General features: G+C 43.7%; 1 protein-coding gene across 1 annotated transcript in view; it reads right to left on the bottom strand.

Moving 5' to 3' along the window:
* MARCHF10 (membrane associated ring-CH-type finger 10) overlaps positions 1 to 14,680 on the bottom strand; it is a 97,169-nt gene extending 82,489 nt beyond the window's left edge. The window contains exons 1-2 of the mRNA XM_043465378.1: positions 14,566 to 14,680; positions 6,995 to 7,101 (exon numbers count right to left, since the gene is read on the bottom strand). Of these exons, the coding sequence (XP_043321313.1) occupies positions 6,995 to 7,084 (90 nt within the window). The 5' untranslated portion in view covers positions 7,085 to 7,101; positions 14,566 to 14,680. The remainder of the gene's footprint in view (positions 1 to 6,994; positions 7,102 to 14,565) is intronic.
* Between the last annotated feature and the right edge of the window lie 3,938 nt (positions 14,681 to 18,618).

Genomic DNA, 18,618 nt, shown 5'->3' with positions numbered 1-18,618 from the left:
CTACATCTTCATCTGCAAGGTTACTGTTACTTGAATCCCACAAGCATTTTGAGAAGCGGGACTTGCTACGGCCTTCAGTTGCTTTTGGTTGTTCTTATGCTCCATCAGAGGCTACCCTGATGGTTCAGTGGTAAAGAATCCGCCTGCCAATGCAGGAGACTCTGGTTTGATCCCTGGGTTGGAAAGATGCCCTGGAGAAGGGGATGGCTACCCACTTCAGTATTCTTGCCTGGAGAATCCCATGGCCAGAGGAGTCTGGTGGGCTATAGTCCATGGGGTCGCAGAGTTGGACACGACTGAGTGACTCAATAACAACAATGATCCAACATGCCTAACTCAGAGTTTGGGCTTTTAATTATCACTGGGGACATTATCAAAGTTCATCAGTTTTAAGAGGTTGAGAAATCAAAGGTGTAAAAAACAGTTTGATATGCTATTCCCCTCAAGTGAGTTTTTTTTTTGTTCGTTCTATGAAGAGTAGAGAAACGCACATGTCACATACCCCTCCCCATGACTCCTGCAGGAAAAAAAGTTGAATTATCTCTGTTCCCTCAACCCCCTGAGTGGATAGTTCCCAGACTCGTGCCACCTGGTGCAGTGACTCATCACATCCTTAAACAAGTTTATATCATCATATTAGGTTTTGATCTGTACTTGAAAGAACCCGAATGAAAAATAAGCAACATGACGTGAAACCCATTTGAACACATTTGATAGAGTCGAGAAAATCATCCTGAAATGCCAGGTGTAATCTTTCTTTCTAGCTTTCAGTGGATGTTAATGGTTAAATTTTGCCACAAGCTACATAAACACATTTGACCAAAAGAAGGGGAAATAAAAAGCTACACAGCATGAACACCCTTGAAGAAATAGAGCCAAATTCTGAGATGGCGTATAATTACGTACTAGCTACCAGATTCTGAAATAGCATGTAATATGCCAAATAGATGTTTATTTCCTCTTGGTTTTTCAAAAGTGTCCCACCCAACCACTGAGAGGAATAACATCAGAATAACTCAGGGTGGGTTTAACCTTCCTCTCCTGCTGCTGACAGACAGACCTGTAAAGGCACTGCTAATTTGGTGCATACCAGCCTGAAGAGTATTTTAGGCAGTCACAGGAATAGTGTGTATAGCGGGTTTCTAAGGGCTTCAATTCGAGCCAGTTCATTAAAGGCAAGTCCAGCACAGGAAGGCGTATGTGGCAAAGGTCTATGATTTGGGAGTCACATCTGGTTATTAGGCCTTACACTATTGTACACCCTGAAATGGGGAGTCCTTTGCACGTCACTGGGCTGCGAGTAAAAGCTGGGGTTTCCACGAGTAACTGGTCAAGCTCACTGATGCCCCAGGGTTTCAGTATCTACCCAGTGCAAAGTCTATCTTAGTAAACTATCTACATACATGCAGGTTGTATGTGGACCAAGTTATTGAGGGGGTCATTAAAGTCATGCAACTGATTCTTTTTTTTTTTTCAATGTGGACCATTTTTAAGGTCTGTATTGAATTTGTTACAGTATTGCTTCCGTTTTATTTATTTATTTTGAGAGTTTCTTTTCTTTTTGACTGCAAGGCATGTGGGATCTTAGCTCCTCGACCAAGGATTGAACCCAAAGCTCCTCCATTGGAAGGCAAAGTCTTGACCACTGGACCACCAGGGAAGTCCCATGCAACTGATTCTTAAATCCCTACTTTAAATCTTTTCTGGAAGAAGGCGAGGGACAGAGTCGACAATATAACTCATCACTATTCCCATCAAAGCAGTTTCTGTGGGTTACTATATACTTAATTTGACAATCCTCAGAACATATTAAGGACAACCAAATTTATTTTTGTAGACCTTGTGGTGAGTGGCTTTGAAAATGCTCAATGAAGGTGGATTTGACTTTGAGGATTAGTTACAAGTCAGCTAAACCTGTGTCTGATAAACATTGTTGGTGGTCAAGTTCGCTAATGCTGACTTTAATCAATGACAAGGCGTTTGATTCAACACAGGAAAGTGACTCCGTCCTTCCCTGAAGAAGTTGTGGTCCAGTTTGATAGAAAGACATACAAAAGACAATTCCAATACAATCTCATCAACAACAGTACAATCTCATCAACAATGAAGAAGAGGTATGAAGAGGGTGCGTTCGTATTGGTGCGATAGAAATGTTCTAACACCAGATGATGGTGATGACAGCAAACTTGGTAAATTTAAATTTAAAACAGGTGAATTTTATGATATGTAAATTACACTTCAATAAGGTTTTGTTTTGTTTTGTTTTGAAGAGGGTGTGATGGGAATACAGAGGGTCCCTCTAGTTCTAAGTTAAAACTATGATCTTCACCACTCTTGTTGAGAGAATAAAGACCAGGGAAGGGAGGTTAGAGAAGTGTGGAGGATTGGGCTGTTCTTGCTGTGGTTCTTGGGTCTGGGACCTGCCTCTGCATGAGGGGAAAACGATGGAATCGCATATTCAGTTCTCATTTTCCATAAATTTTGATCTGAAAGGTGGCAAGGTTGCAGGCAGGGAGAGCGGTTATGAGGATATTTTAATAAACTTGGAGATAAACCATGGAGGTTGGAAGCAGGGCAATGGCCACAGGATGAGAAGGGAGGCACAAGTTCATGAGCTTTTAGGTAAACTCAGCAGGACTCGGTAATTGGCGGGGGTGGTGGTGGGGTGGTTTGTGGGTGGTGACAGAGAGGAAGGAGTCAGGGAAGGTTTGGGCCACCATCTTCAGAGAGGGGGTACATAAGAGGATGATTGGGGATGGACCATGCTGAGTTCACCATGGACACGCTGAATTCGGTGTGCCTTTCTGACTCCTAGCTGGACCCATCCAGCAAGCAGCTGTGTATGGGATTCCGACACTTTGAGAAGACGCGGGATTATAGGTCATGAGTGTATGTTATTGCCGTGGTTTAGTCGCTAAGTTATGTCTGACTCTCTTTGCAACCCCATGGACTGTAACCCTCCAGGCTCTTCTGTTCACAGGATTTCCCAGGCAAGAATACTGGAGTGGGTTTCCATTTCCTTCTCCAGGGGGATCTTCCAGGGCTTGACCCCATGTCTCCTACCTTGGCAGTCAGGTTCTTTACCACTGAGCCACCTGGGAAGTCCCATCAGTGTATGAGTGGTAGTTAAAAACATAGGAAGGGATGAGATGGGCCACAGAAATTGTGAACTAGGAGAAAACTGGGCTGATGGAAACCTACGGGAATTAACACATGATGGGTAGAGAGAGGAACGTGAGCGAAACAGGAGGAAAACCAGGAGAACGTGATGTCAGGAAGCCAGAGAAGTAATGTTTCGAGAAAGAAAGAATAATGGCCCCAAATGCAGATAAAGTTTCAGAAAACAAAGACTTAAAATTTGTCCGCTGATTTTTGCTACTGACTTTAGGAGACGGCCAGGCTAACAGGCCAGTAGGTAATGAGATGCACCCGAGGGAGCAGGAAGTGGAGACAAAAGTCTCGCTGACTGTTTGGGGACATATGGAGACTAGAAAGTGCCAGGGTTGTGGCTGGAAAAGGACACATGGTCCACAGGCAGCTTTGTTTTTTGTTCTCGGTGTGAGAGAGAGTTGAACATGTTTGTGGGCTGAGACAGTAAGAAGAGGAGGAATTCCAAGGATGCAGATGGGAGGTCTACGGATGGAGAGGGGCTGGGAACACAGGAGCGTGGACCAAGCTCTCAGGTCCGGCCCCAGCAGTGAGAGTGTCCTTCACCCCTCGAGACTTGAGGGCTAGACAGGCATGCATCCCGGGATGGAAGGGGAAGAGCTGAGTGGTGTCCCACCTGTCGGCCTCAAGTTCTTTGGTTTCATGTGTGTGTAAAACAGGGAGGGATGGTCCTTGTTGAAAGTAGAAGGATGGGAGGTTTGAAAAACTAAAGTTTAAACCGTGATAATGGAGGGAACTGATGGACAACAAAAATATTGGAGTTATCCTTCATCCCTCTTTCCCTCACTCTTCCTCCCTGTCTATCAGCAAGATGTCTGTGCAGCTTCTGTTGATATTTCCTGGGGTCAGGCTGCTTCTCACCACCCCCACTGTCACCATGCTGGTCTCGCCTAAATTTTTATCAGTTTCCTTATAAGTTTCTCTGCAGCTTCTCTTGCCCTTTTCAGTCCTTTTCCCACACAAAAGCCAGAGTGATCTTTTTTTTTTTTTCCTAAATTCATTTATTTCTGGCTGCTCTGGGTCTTCACTGCTGCACACAAGCTTTCTCTAGTTGAGGCGAGTGGGGAGCTACTCTAGTTGTGGTGTGCAGGCTTTTTGCTGCAGTATATTCTTTTGTTGTGAAACACAGACTCTAGGCATGTGGGCTCAGTAGTTGTGGCTCATGGGCTCCAGAACACAAGCTTGACAGTTGTGGTGCATGAGCTCAGTTACCCTGAGGCCTGCCGGATCCTCCCACACCAGGGATGAAACTGGTGTCTCCTGCATTGCAAGGCAGATTCTTAACCACTGGACCATCAGGGAAGCCCCCGAAGTGATCTTTTTAAAAAGGTAAATCAGATCATCCCACTCGCCTGCTTTAAATTGTTCAATAATTCTCACTGGGATAAGAATAAACACCAAAGACCAAGCTTTGTCCTGAGAGACTCAATGTGATCTGGTCCTATCTACCTCTTCCATACCCTCCCTTAGCACTTCAGCCAAGCGCACCTTCTTTTGTTTGCACCAAGTTAGTTCCTGCCACAGGGCCTTTGCACCTGCTTCCTTGCTGCTCAGGATGCTCTGACCAGCTCTTTCCCATCATTTTACCTCCAGGATCAAATGTTATTTACTCAAAGAAGATGCCTTGCCTGTGTAAAAGAGCATCACCCCATCCCCTTTACCTCTGTTTTAGTGGCCTCATTATATTTATCACATATATTATATTATCTTACATATTAATTTACTTGTGTGTGTAGTTTGTTTCTCAGTCATAGAATAAGAAGTTGGGGAGAGAAGGGACTTTGCAGAACATTGTTGTTCACTTGCTCAGTCATGTCCAACTCTTTTCTGCCCCATGGACTGTAGCCAGCCATGTTCCTCTGTCCACAGGATTTCCCAGGCAAGAATATTGGAGTGGGTTGCCATTTTCTTCTCCAGGGGATCATCCCGACCCAGGGATCGAATCCAAGTCTCCTGCATTAGCACGTGGACTCTTTACCATTTGAGCCGCCAGGGAAGCCCTGTTCAGGACACAGTAGGCACTTAATAATTATTATTATTTATAAACACAGTGTTGAAAGTGTCCTTATTAACAAGCACAGTGTTGAAAGCCCAAATGAGATTAGAAAATAAAGCTGCAAGTGACTCCAAGCCGCGTGGTTGTGCGGTTTTCTTCAGGAAAGACCATCAAATAATAAGATTGATTTTCTTATGTGCCTGTTCTGGAGACAATTTCAAGCAAGTATTTCTAAACCTGGGCTCTGTGGCAGAGGCATCTTCGTGGAAAGCAGAGGGCCTCCCAGTGTGACCAGTTCGGATGTTTACGTTCTTATTATCTTATAGAAATCCCCTCAATTCTACAGCCTTGGAGGTGGATTGACAAGTGTAGGAGGCAATTGCTGACTTCATTTCCAGGCCCAGAGCTGAACTGTGTTATACAGGTGAAATCAGGTTACTGAGATCGGTCTGGTTTCCTTGGTGACACGGGAGGTTCGGTTATATTTGAAATTGCTAAGAAGGAGAAAAACCTGATAATGACAGGTCTATGTTTTCCTTTGGGAAGGAGCACTTTTTGATTCTCAGCTGAAGCTAAGGATGTGCCTCCTTGATTGTTGAGGGGTGACCTCCAGCCAGTAGGCTGAGCGACACTTTCTAACTGCTTCCAGAATCCCACAAGCCAGTCTGGCAGGTTTGTCCCACGCCAGCTCTGGGTAATTACATCATGACTTCTCAGGCTCCCTGTCTGTTTTGTTTTTGCATGTAAACACTGTAACTAGGGTGACGAAGAGTTAGCTTGTTGTAGAATGTGTTAACCACCTTTCTTCTGGCGGCAGGACAACGGAAGGGTGTGTTGTTTGATAAATGGTAGGGTGACCCAGTTAATTCCTTAATGTCTTTTTTTCTTGATTGCTGGTTTATCCAATTTAAGCCCTGATGTCATTTGTTGATAAGGTTTGTGTACCAAGCTTTGGACTAAATAGTTGAAAAATGTTATTTCATTTCCATGATGATATAATGGGGGGGGGCACTATTATCCCCATTGTACAGACGAGGAAACAGACTCTGAGAGGTTAAGTAGCTTTTCATTGGTCACACAGCTGTTAAGTGTGGGTTTTTGAGATTTATTTTTTTCTTTTACAGATTTTTGTTGTTGTTGTTGTGGACCATTTTTAAAGTCTTTACTGAATTTGTTACAATACTGCTTCTGTTTTTTTAAAAATATATTTTTAAATAATATAATTGCTTTAAAATGTTGTGCTGGTTTCTGCTGCACAACAACCTGAATCAGCCATAAGTATACATACATTGCGCCCCCTTGCCACCGCCCTCTTGAACCTCCCTCCTACATCCTCATCCCCACTTCTCTAGGTCGTCCCAGAGCACCAGACTCAGCTCCCTGTGATCTACAGGCCACTTCCCAGCAGCTGTCTATTTCACACCCAGTAATGTGCATGTTTCAGTGCTACTCTCTCAATTCATCCCACTCTCTCCTTCCAACACTGTGTCCACAAGTCTAGTCTCCACATCTGCGTCTCATTACTGCCCTGCAAATAGGTTCATCAGTACCATGGTTCTAGATTCCACATATATGCATTAATATACTGCTTCTGTTTTACTTTTTTTTTTTTTGGCTTTGAAGCATGTGGGATCTTAGCTCCCAGAGCAGGGATCGAACCTGCACCCCCTGCATTGGAAGGCGAAGTCTTAACCACTGGACCGCCAGGGAAGTCCCAAGTGTGGGGTTTGAATTTTGGAAACCTATTCCTGCTTCTCATATACTGGTACTGTTCCCCTGATTCTCTCCTCATCCTGTTGGTGGGAGAGAATTCTCATTTCCTGCTATTACCTGGTATTCTGAGTCCACTTTGTGCTGCATGTCCCGCAGATACTGAATATCACTGACGAACTTCTGCCTCTCCTTTGCTTCGTGTAACATGATTCTTGATCGCCGACCTGCGTACAGAAGATGGATAAATGTGCTGTGATATAACCCTCTGTTGCTTTGCCATTTGGGGACTTCTCTTAGTATAATTGCTTTTATTCTCTTATTAATCTCAAGTCCATTGTTGGAAGGGCACAGATGCTCCTCAGCACAGACTCAAAGGACTCTTTGTCTGGGTGTCGATGCCCTTACAGCCCTCTTGTTCCAGACATAAATAATGTAGCTACTTTCGTCAGCTGGCTTCAGCCAGCCTGTCCTGGTTACTCAGAGGGAGTTAGACCGGCAGAAGCAGTTTGACCACACGACAAAAAAGAACCTAGCTTGATTAGCAATGACCGAAGCTCCAAGCCCCGTGGTCACATAAACTCATGGACTCTACGATGATCACACCCCCTATTCCAATCCAGGCACTCCACTGGGCACGGAGGCCAGGTGGTCTGCAAGATGACATGGCCCTGGGCTTTGTGGTTCTCAGTCTAGGGTGGAAGCCAGCACTGAACATGGTAGTCCCCCAGCCCCCTCAGACTCCACATGGCTTTCTCACAAACTGCTCCTCCTCCCAAGTTTTCAGAAGGGAATGTTGGCATCAACCAGCTGGCTGCCCGAGCAAGTAACCTGGGTGGCTTCCTTCACCCTGCCCTCTCTTGGTCCATCCATATGAAAACCAAGTCCTGATGGTATTCATCCCTGAGTATCCCTGGGATCCATCATGATTAGAGCTTGGGCACTGGTGTGAGACTCTCTGGGTTCAAACCCCAAGTCTTGGAACACTGACAGTGGACCCTGATGTTGATAAGTGCGATGGAGCAGAAAAAAGGGGGTCTCTGAGAAACTGTCACTGGGGGAGGGGGAGGCAAGGTTTTCCTTAGGGAAGGACACTGGGTTTGCTAAGGAGTGAGCAGGGCTGGAAATGGGACCAAAAGGATCTGGGATGAAAGGACAAAAAGTACAGAGGCTTCAGGGCAGGAAGGGGACGGGGCAGCTGGAACACAGGGAGGCCAGGACAGCCACGGAAGGGCTGTGGGCCCAGCTCATGAGGGGCCTTGGAGGTTGGATTCAAAGAGTCATATAAAGCCACTGGAAGGTTCCAATCGGGGGGAGGATGTGATTAGATCTGCATTTTTAAAGTTCCCTCCAGGGGATTCCCTGGTGGTCCAGGGGCTAGGACTCCATGTTCTCACTGCCAGGAGCCCAGGTTCAATCCCTGGTCGGGGAACTATGTAAGATCCTACAAGCTGTAGCCAAAACCAAAACAAAGCCAAAGGTCCCTCCAGCTGTAGGATAGAGACCGGATGGAGGGTGGGGGAGGAGGTAGAAGAAGAATGGAAGTGGACAGACCACTGGGGACATGTTAGAGGAATCTAGATAAGATGGTGCCCAGACTTGGGTCACAACTGGAGGGAAAGAGGAAGAGGAGGAGGAGCTCATAGCTACTGTTTATGGAGCCTCTGGAAGTGCTAAGTAGTGTTTGAAATATTTAAACATACTAACATAACATGCAATCTTCATGATTGCGGCAAAAATTATCACTCTCTTGCAGATGAGGAAACTGAGGCACAAAGGGATTAAGTAACTTGTCTAAGGTTACAGAACTGGTAAGCCCAAGAGTTGGGGTTTGAAACCAGGGAGTCTCATGCCAGCACCCACGCTCTAATCATGATGGGTTCAAGGGACACTGAGGAGAGAAAAATCATCAGGTCTTGGTGATAATAAAGATGACACGATAATAAAAATGACATGATAATAAAAAAGACGGAAGTGTAAAGGTGGCTGCCCAGGTTACTGGTTCGGGCAGCTAGCTGGTTGATGCCAACATTCCCTTCAGAAAACTTGGAATGAGGAGCAGGTTTGTGAGAAAATAATGCAGATTTTGAAGAGGCCGGGGACAGCAAATGGAGATGTCGAGTAAGCAGTTAGATATATAGCTCTGGAGCTGATTAGAGAAGTGAAGACTGGGGCGTTGCTGGCATTTTGGTAACAGCTGAAGTGGAAGGCACGATGGGTATTGTAAAGAGAAGGATCACCCAGGACAAAATTCTGAGGACCACTGGATTTTAAGAACAGGAAAGTTAGTAGAAAAGAAACTCTGGAAAGAAGCCAGAGAGGCAGGAGGAAAACTGAGAATCAGGTGGGTACAGTTTCATAGATGCTGAGAAGTGCGTGTTTCAAGGAAGAAATTATTAATAACCTCAGTGAGAGTATTTTAGTGGAGTGACGGGGCTGAAGACAGATTGCACCGAGTTGCATAAATGTGAGGTAAGGAAGTGCAGATGATGATTTCGAGTTTGACTGTTGTGGTCTAAATTGATGACAAAAACATTGAATTAGTTAATGGCATAGTTCATAGTGAGTCTACTGGCTTTCATTTATAGGCTCATCAGGGGTCCCACACTATTTCTGCTTATTGACCAGTAAAGCTCTTTCACTTATTTCCACACATCTTTTTTTTTTTTTTTTTTTACTGAGATATAATTGACATATGGGCTTCCTTGGTGGCTCAGTGGTAAGGAACCTGCCTGCCAGTGCAGGAGACACAAGCTTGATCTCTGGGTTGGGAAGATCCCCTGGAGAAGGAAATGGCAACCCACTCCAGTACTCTTGCTGGGAAATCCCATGGACAGAGGAGCCTGACATAACATAGCAACCAAGCAACTACATAATTGACATATACCATCATACTAGTTTCAGGAGTACACTGGTATTTGTATGTATTGCAAAAGGACCAAGAGTCTAGTTAACATCTGTCAGCCCACGTCATTACAATTATTTTTTGTTCTTATGATGTGTCTATTCTGTTAGCAATGGTCACATATACTGTTATTAACTATAGTTACTATGTTGTACATTGCATCCTTAGTGCTTATTTATTTAATAACAAGAAGCAGGTACTCTTTAGCTCCTTCACCATTTCACTCTCTTCCTACTCCATGCCTCTGGCAACCACCAATCTGTTCTCTGTATGCTCTCTGTATCCATGAGTTTGGTGGTTTCATTTTTTAGAGTCCACATGTGAAAGAGATCATGGTATTTTGTCTCTCTCTGACTTATTTCACTTAGCCCTCAAGGTCAATCATGTAGTCACAAATGCCAAGGTTTCCTCCTTTTTTATAGATGAATAATATTCCATTAAGTGTGTATGTGTGTGTATGTGAGTGTGTGTGTCCATGAGTGTGTGCATGCTCAGTCATGTCCAACTCTTTGTGACCCCATGGACAAGCTCTGCCAGGCCCCTCTGTCCATGGAATTTTCCAGGCAAGAATCCTGGAGTGGGTTGCCATTTCCTTCTCCAGGGGATCTTTATAGATACACCACATTTTCTTTATCCATTCACCCATTGATAAGACATTTCAGTGGCTTCCATGTCTAAGTTATTGTAAATAATGTTGCAATGAACATAGGGGTGCACATGTTAATATCTCTTAGAGTTAGTGTTTTTGTTTCCTTTGGCTTAAATACTCAGGAGTGAAATTGCTGTGTCAAATGTAGTTCTCTTTTTAATTTTTTGGAGGAACCTCCATACTGTTTTCCATAATGGCTGCACCAATTTACATTCCCGCGAACAGTGCACATGGGTTTCTTTTTCTCCTTATACTTGCCGACACTTGTCATCAACACTTGTTTCTTTTCTTTTTGATAGAAGCCATTCAAACACATGTGAAGTGATATCTCATTGTGGTTTTGATTTGCATTTCCCTGATGATTAGTGATGTTGAACACCTTTTCATGCACCTGTTGGCCACCTGTATGTCTTCTTTGGGAAAAAGTCTGTTCAGATCAGCTCATTTTAAAAATTGGGTTGTTTGTTTATCTGCTATTTAGTTGTATGAGTTCTTTATATATTTTGTATATTAACCCCTTATTAGATATATGATTTGCAAATATTTTCTCCCATTCTGTGGGTTTGCTTTTTCATTTTGTTGATGGTTTTCTTTGCTATGCAGAAGCCTTTTAGTTTGATGGAGGCCCACTTGTTGATTTTTGCTTTTGTTGCCACATTTAAAAAATCCATTGCAAGGACCAATATTGAAGAATTTACTATCTTACTTCTCTTAGGAGTTTTATGGTTTGGGGCCTTATGTTCAAGTTTTTAATCCATTTTGAGTTGATTTTTGTGTATGGTGTAACACAGTGGTCCAGTTTTCCCAACATTGTTTATTGAAGAGGTTATCTTTTCCCCACTATATATTCTTGGTTCCTTTGTCATAAATTAATTGACCACATATGCATGGGTTTATTTCAGATTCTCTATTCTGTTTCATTCATCTATATGTCTATTTTTCTTCTAATATCATACTGTTTTCATTACTGTAGCACTGTAATATAGTTTGAAATGAAGATGAGTGATGCCTCCAGCTTGGTTCTTCTTTCCTACATGTGTTTTTTAATGATAGCCATGTGACAGACGCTGCTGTAGGCTCTGGGAAAGCAGCAAGATAAGACAGACAACATTCTTGACCGCAAGTGTTTATATTCTATGGCTTTCCTTCCTTGTTTGGTTTGTTTTTCCAGTTGTGCAGATATTGGCAGAATCAGGTTGCCTCTGACTCATGGTGACCCAGTGTCTGGTCTGGTCTCTATGAAATCTTGCAAGATTTATCATTAAGCCCCAAACAATATCATCTAGGAACTTGTGCTGATCCCTTGGGGCATATTTTCTCTCATTTATAGCAAGCTGATCTTTGTGAGTCAGAACCCAAAACTACAATCTGATAGGTAGTTCCACAGATGACACACAAAGCCTAAATTTTGTCTCTGAGAATTTTAATAGTCATTTACGGAAGTCTCACTTAAGAGACCACTTTTAACTTTTCATATGAATTTGTACCTGCATAGAATAAACTTATGTTCCCACGCTTTTCAGAAAACAATGGTGTTAAAACTGGCAGAAAGATGAATCCCTGCTGCTACTGATGGAAAGAAAAGCCTGTCTGAATATTAATCAGGCAGAGAACATAAGGATTCACAACGAAAATATGTTAATGGTCACTGAAAGAGTGCATCCCAGAATCCACTTGGATGAAACATTTTGGTTATAAAATTAACCTGGAAAAGCCAGCTAATCTCTCCTGGCTTTAATGCTGTGTTATTTTAAGGAGGCTTCTCAGTCAAGAGACATGAAATAATTTTGTCTAAAGAGGTGGGAAATAGCATTATCTGAATTACTCCATGCTAAGTTACCTCTGACTTCACAATTACCTACCAAATAATGGACTTTAAAATTGCCTACAAGTCTCTTTGTCCTCCCATAAGCTCTCTAGGACTGGACTCTACTATAAAATCAATATTTAGAAGCATCATGGTGCCACATTTAATCTTACTTAAATACATCAGTACTTTGTGAGATTAAACAAATACTCTAGGCCCCAAAGAAACAGATTATTGGAAATAGATCAAGGAGATGATGGGTAGGTCACCACAGTTTAGGCAAACATCCTCCACATTTCTGAAGTGGCACTTGAACTTTATACTGGACTTCGGGTTTGAAAAACTGACCAGGAGGAACCAGAAACAGAAATCACTATATGGAAATAAATCCACATGAGATCATGCTTCATGTGTGGATCTCAGCTTTGTGGGCCTACTCAACCAGATGGCCATTTGAAGCCCCAATTTTTTTTTTTTTTTTTAGCAAATACGGACAGGTGGAGGGGAGGAGAGTGATGATAAAATGTGGGCAGGGTGCATGTTTCTAAAACAGCGTTCTGTATTCTCTGCTGTTTCTCACCTTTGAACTGCTTCTCAATTCAATATCCACTCATGGTTATGCACACTTCTGTTTTAAGTCTCTGGTGATAATGTGCCAGTTTTGGGCTTTAGAAATCCACAGGAGAAGCCATATTAAGTCAGGAGAGGGAGCAGGAAATGAGAAAAGAGGAGGAGGCATGTGGGAGAGGAAGTCCTGCTTGGCTGAAAGCGAGAGTGAACAATTCTTCTTGGCCTCAAAATTCTACACGTCTGTGAAATTTCAGGGAGGAATATTCTAAGAACTTTGTGACATATGCCTTCCTCTCTAGTGTCAATTTCCAGTGAATTCAGACTTAATTTCCCTGACTAAGGAGAAACAAAGTCTGACTGCAGAATATATTTCTTCCAGTGCTCTAAAAAAAATCACATGTGCTGTCTTTCTGTTCTCTGGTCACGTTTCACAAAAAGGAATTGATGGGAAGGGAGTCCTTTTTATTATTAATAATAAGCAAGCCATTTCACTGTTTTCTTACGATGTTCTCATGTTATAAGTCTCATCAAAATGAATATGTTATTTATTGGTTCACTCACAAAGAAAAATGTCAGTGTAAGCCCCTCTTTCAACTCAAAGTTCCTCTGAACCAAAACCTAAATGTCTGTATTTATATTTATACTTGACCATCAGGTTTATGGGCTTCCCTGGTGGCTCAGACAGTAAAAAATCTGCCTGGAATGTGGGAGACTTGGGTTCAATCACTGGGATGGGAAGATCCCCTGGAGGAGGGCATGGCAACCCACTCCAGTATTCTTGCCTGGAGAATCCCCATGGACAGAGGAGCCTGGCCGGCTACAGTCTATGGGGTCACAAAGAGTTAGACAGGACTGAGTGACTAAGCAGAGCACATCAGGTTTATAAATCCCCCACCTTTCCATAACTCGGTGCTGGGAAGAAGGATTGCAGAGGATTTATTCATCTTCTTTACACAATTAATTTGTAATAACAAAGATTACAAAATTTGTTAAAATTTGACTTTCAAAAATCTTAAAAATTTGAAAAATCTGTAAAAAAAAAAAAACAATAAAATCTTAACTTACAAAAATATTTTGAGTATAGGCGACGAATATGAGTGATTTAGGCTCACTCTTCTAACACTCCACTACTGAGAGAATCATACTATGACCGAAGAAAAAGACGGGGTAATTGAGAGGGGCGAGGGTAGATGGTTTGACTCTTCAGGAGGCGGGGTTGGGGTGCTGTGCTATAAATGGCTTATGAGAAAAGTTCTTTGGCGTTGACTTCCCTTTATTAATCAAACCGTTAAAGAACCGGACATTCATACACTGACCATCAAGCCCAGTAAAGAGAGACTCAACGTGTAATTGGGAAACTCTGGGGCTGGGCGGGGATGTCACAGGCTAGACCAGCAATTCGATGCTCTCAACAATACCAATAATTTCGCACTGAGGAGCCGGAAGGGCCGTGAACCGTATACCCATCTTGGAGTCTGTGGGGAAGTTATGTGGATGCGAGGGGGCCTGCCAGAGTGTAAATACATGCCCCCCAAACCGTGTCTGAGGGAGAAAAATGCGGGGGGTGTGGCCAGCTGGGAGGGAGTGACCAAGTCCTCAGGATTTAGGCTGGATTCCGCACCCCCCTCCCCCCCAACCCCGCCCCAGAATCGGAGTCGTCTCAAGGAAAAGTGGTCTCCCATCTCTTTCCCCCACTTCCTCGGAGGACCAGGGGCCGCGTGGTCGCGTGGGCGGCTGGGCCGAGCTGGGCCGGCCGTTACCTTGCGGGTCAGTCCTCTCCGCCTGCAAGGGGCTAAAGGGGCCGAGGGGCGGGGCAGGCGGGCCGGTCCAGGGCGGAGGAGCCGCCCATCAATCGCGCGGGGCTGTCCCGGTGCTCCTCTTCCTCCTCGCTCTTCTCCCCTCCCTCTAGCGGCCCCTCTTCCTCCTCCTCCCCGGAGGCAGCTTTTAGCCGCGGCGGCCGGGCTTGCTAGGGGCGGAGGCGGTGGGGGCGGCTGCCTAGCGTCCTCCCGTTTCCTTGGCAACCCGGCCCCCTACTTCCTCTCGCGGCCGTGGGGGCGGGGCGGGGCTGCGGCCGAGGAGGTCCTGAACCCGGACTCCGGCGCCCGGCCGGTTGCCGTGGGAACTAGTCGGGATGCTATCCGGAAGGCCAAGCGGCGATGGCAGCAAGCGAGGAAGAGATGCTGAAGAAGGAATCGGATTGGCTTTGTCTTGATGTCCAAAGCCCAGACCTAGATATTGAGGCCTTCGCTCCTGCCCGGATTAGTGTTGAAGAATGAGGTTAGAAAACCAGAGGGGAAAGTATTTTTAATCGAATAAAATAATATTAAAGGCAACACAACGGTAGAGGGAAAGACAGTGCAGCCCTGCAGTCTGAACTGTGCAGGGGATCTCTGAGATGTCTGCGGCAACATGAAAGGGAAGAAATAAATGATTAAGGGGGTCACCCCATCAGTGGTAGATCGGAGACAGGAATCCAGTTTTCTCCTGATTATCAGTAATCTTGGCTGCTTTTCCCAAGGTAGGAGGCTCTTAGAGGTTTAGACTAGTGCCCACAGATTTGCAAAGAAGGCACCGGAGCCTGTGCTAGATACACCCTCTGCCAGGTTTATTTTTGTCCGTGTTTTTCATAGGCAAAGATGACTCTCTTCCATTTATTGTGCATATTTAGACACTTGATAACTTGCCAACTAATGTCAAGTTCTGGCATTTTTGATTGGGTAGAGAATAGGGAAAAGGGAGAATAGAAATACTTGGACTTTTCATCAGTGCTCAGAATCCTCAGGTGTCCGTGGTTTGGGTGTCTTCTCAGTAATCCCCCAAATCCAACTGACCTCCATGTCTCCTGCAGCATCACACACCCTTCTTTGCTTATCACCGCCACCCTAGTTTTGGGCTCTATGACCTTTTAACTAATCTTCCCAGGTAGCTCAGTGGTAAAGAATCTACCTGCCAATGCAGGAGACACAGGAGATGTGGATTCAATCCCTGGGGCAGGAAGATCCCCTGGAGAAGGGAATGGTAACCCACTCCAGTATTCTTGCCTGAAAAATGCCATGGATAGAGAGCCTGGCGGGCTACAGTTCTTGTGGTAGTAGAGAGTCAGACACGACTGAGCACCTGAGCACAACCTTTTAACTGGATTATTAGATGAGCCTCCTAACCACACCCTGCATCCCTGTCTTCCACACCCTATGCCCACAATTTCCATTGTTCTAAAACCAGCACAGATCCAGTGTCATTGAGCCACACTGTTAGGAAGCTCTCAAAATACCTTACTCTCTGGGGAATGAAATCCCTTCCCCAGGGCTTACATTCTTGCTTTTCCTCATTCAGCACTTCTTCAACCATACTTCCACCAGAGGCAACTGTGTGTTACATACTGAACATTACTCTCTGCCTTCATACCAACTCCTAAGGCACATCCTGAGCCTGGCAGAGCCCAGAGCAAATGTATTGAGTTGGCCAAAAAATATGTTTGGGTTTTCCATACTCTTATGAAAAATTTGAATGAAATATTTGGACAACCCAATATTTATGTGAAGTCTTTATTTTGGGCACTTTGTCATCCAGACTTCATTGGTTCTTCAGCAATCCCTAATACCTGTCTATCTCTTGTGGCATTGTTGTTCAGTTGCTCAGTTGTGTCCAACTCTTTGGGACCCCATGGACTGCAGCACACCAGGCTTTCCTGTCCTTCACCATCTCCCAGAGCTTGCTCAAACTCATGTCCATTGGGTTGGTGATGCCATCTCATCCTCTGTCATCCCCTTCTCCTGCCTTTAATCTTTCCCAACATCAGAGTCTTTTTCAATGAATCGGCTCTTCGGGTTAGGTGACCAAAGTACTGGAGCTTCATCTTCAGCATCAGTCTTCCCAATGAATATTCAGTGTTGATTCCTTTAGTACTGACTGGTTTGATCTTGCTGTCCAAGGGACTCTCAAGAGTCTTCTCCATCACCACAGTTCAAAAGCATCAATTTTTCTGCGCTCAGCCTCCTTTATGGTCCAACTCTCACATACATACATGACCAGCTGGAAAAACCATAACTCATAGCTTTGACTATACAGACATCTGTCAGGAAAGTAATGTCTCTGCTTTTTAATATGCTGTCTAGGTTGGTCATAGCTTTTCTTCCAAGGAGCAAGTGTCTTTTAATTTCATGGCTGCAGTCACCATCTGCAGTGATTTTGGAGTCCAAGAAAATAAAGTCTCTCACTGTTTCCATTGCTTCCCCATTTATTTGCTATGAAGTAATGGGACCAGATGCCATGATCTTAGTGTTCTGAATGTTGAGTTTTAAGCCAGGCTTTCCACTCTCCTCTTTTGCCTTCATTAAGAGGCTCTTTAGTTCTTCTCTTTCTTTTTATTTATTTTTTAAAAATTTATTTATTTTTTATTGAAGGATAATTGCTTTACAGAATTATGCTGTTTTCTGTCAAACCTCAACATGAATCAACCATAGGTATAATATATCCCCTCCCTTTTTAACCTCCCTCCCATCTCCCTCCCCATCCCACCCCTCTAGGTTGATACAGAGCCCCTATTTGAGTTTTCTGAGCCATACAGCAAATTCCTGTTGGCTATTTTACATATGGTAATGTAAGTTTCCCTATTACTCTGTCCATACATCTCACTCTCTCCTCCCCTCTCCCCATGTCTGTAAGTCTATTCTCTATGTCTGTTTCTCCACTGTTGCCCTATAAATAAATTCTTCAGTACCATTTTTCTAGATTCCATATATATGTGTTCAAATACAATATTTATCTTTCTCTTTCTGACTTACTTCACTCTATAATAGGTTCTAGGTTCATCCACCTCATTAGAACTGACTCAAATGTGTTCCTTTTTATGGCTGAGTAATATTCCATTGTGTATATGTACCACAACTTCTTTACCCATTCATCTGTTAATGGACATCAGGTTGTAACTATTGTAAATAGTGCTGCAATGAACGATGGGATACATGTGTCTCTTTCAATTTTGGTTTCCTCAGGGTATATGCCTAGGAGTGGGCTTTCTGGGTCATGTGGTGGTTTTATTCCTAGTTTTTTAAGGAATCTCCATACCATCTTCCATAGCGGCTGTATCAATTTACATTCCCACTCCTCTTCTCTTTCTGCCATAAAGATGGTGTCATCTGCATGTCTGAGTTTATTGATATTTCTCCCAGCAGTCTTGATTCCAGCTTGTACTTCATCCAGGCTGGTATTTTGCATGATGTATTCTGCATATAAGTTGTAGGGTGTAATGTAAATAAATAGTGTCACAATATAGAGCCTTGATGTACTCTTTTCCCAATTTGGAACCAGTCTGTTATTCCATGTCCAGTTCTAATTTTGCTTCTTGACCTGCATACAGGTTTCTCAGGAGGCAGGTAAGGTGGTCTGGTAATCCCATCTCTTGAAGAATTTTCCAAGAATTTTCCAAACTCTTGAAGAAGTTTGTTGTGATCCACACAGTCAAAGTCTTTAGTGTAGCCAATGAAGCAGAAGTAATTTTTCTGGAATTTCAGTAGCCCAACCCATATTCTGTTCTTGTCAGCTAGCCATCAAGTAATCCTTATTAAAGTATTAACTGATAATTGAAACATTAACTGAGAAGTACTAACCTACAACCTCTTCCCACAGTTTGTGCTTTTCAAAAGGAGGTGCTTAAAGATGCAAAAATCTTTAAGACACACTGGATTGAAACTGTAATAGTGAAATGATGAGTAGAGAGTTTGTTCTGTTGGAGCTAGGACATCCCCCTCAAATAAAATGATTATAATGATTAACAATGGAGGAAGTTGAAATCCAGATGAGATAGTCAAAGA

The sequence above is a fragment of the Cervus canadensis genome, chromosome 1, assembly GCF_019320065.1.
Source record: "Cervus canadensis isolate Bull #8, Minnesota chromosome 1, ASM1932006v1, whole genome shotgun sequence".
In the NCBI taxonomy this organism is placed as follows: domain Eukaryota; kingdom Metazoa; phylum Chordata; class Mammalia; order Artiodactyla; family Cervidae; genus Cervus; species Cervus canadensis.
The sequence above is the reverse complement of the archived record's forward strand: the minus strand, read 5'-3'. Positions and strand labels throughout refer to the sequence as shown.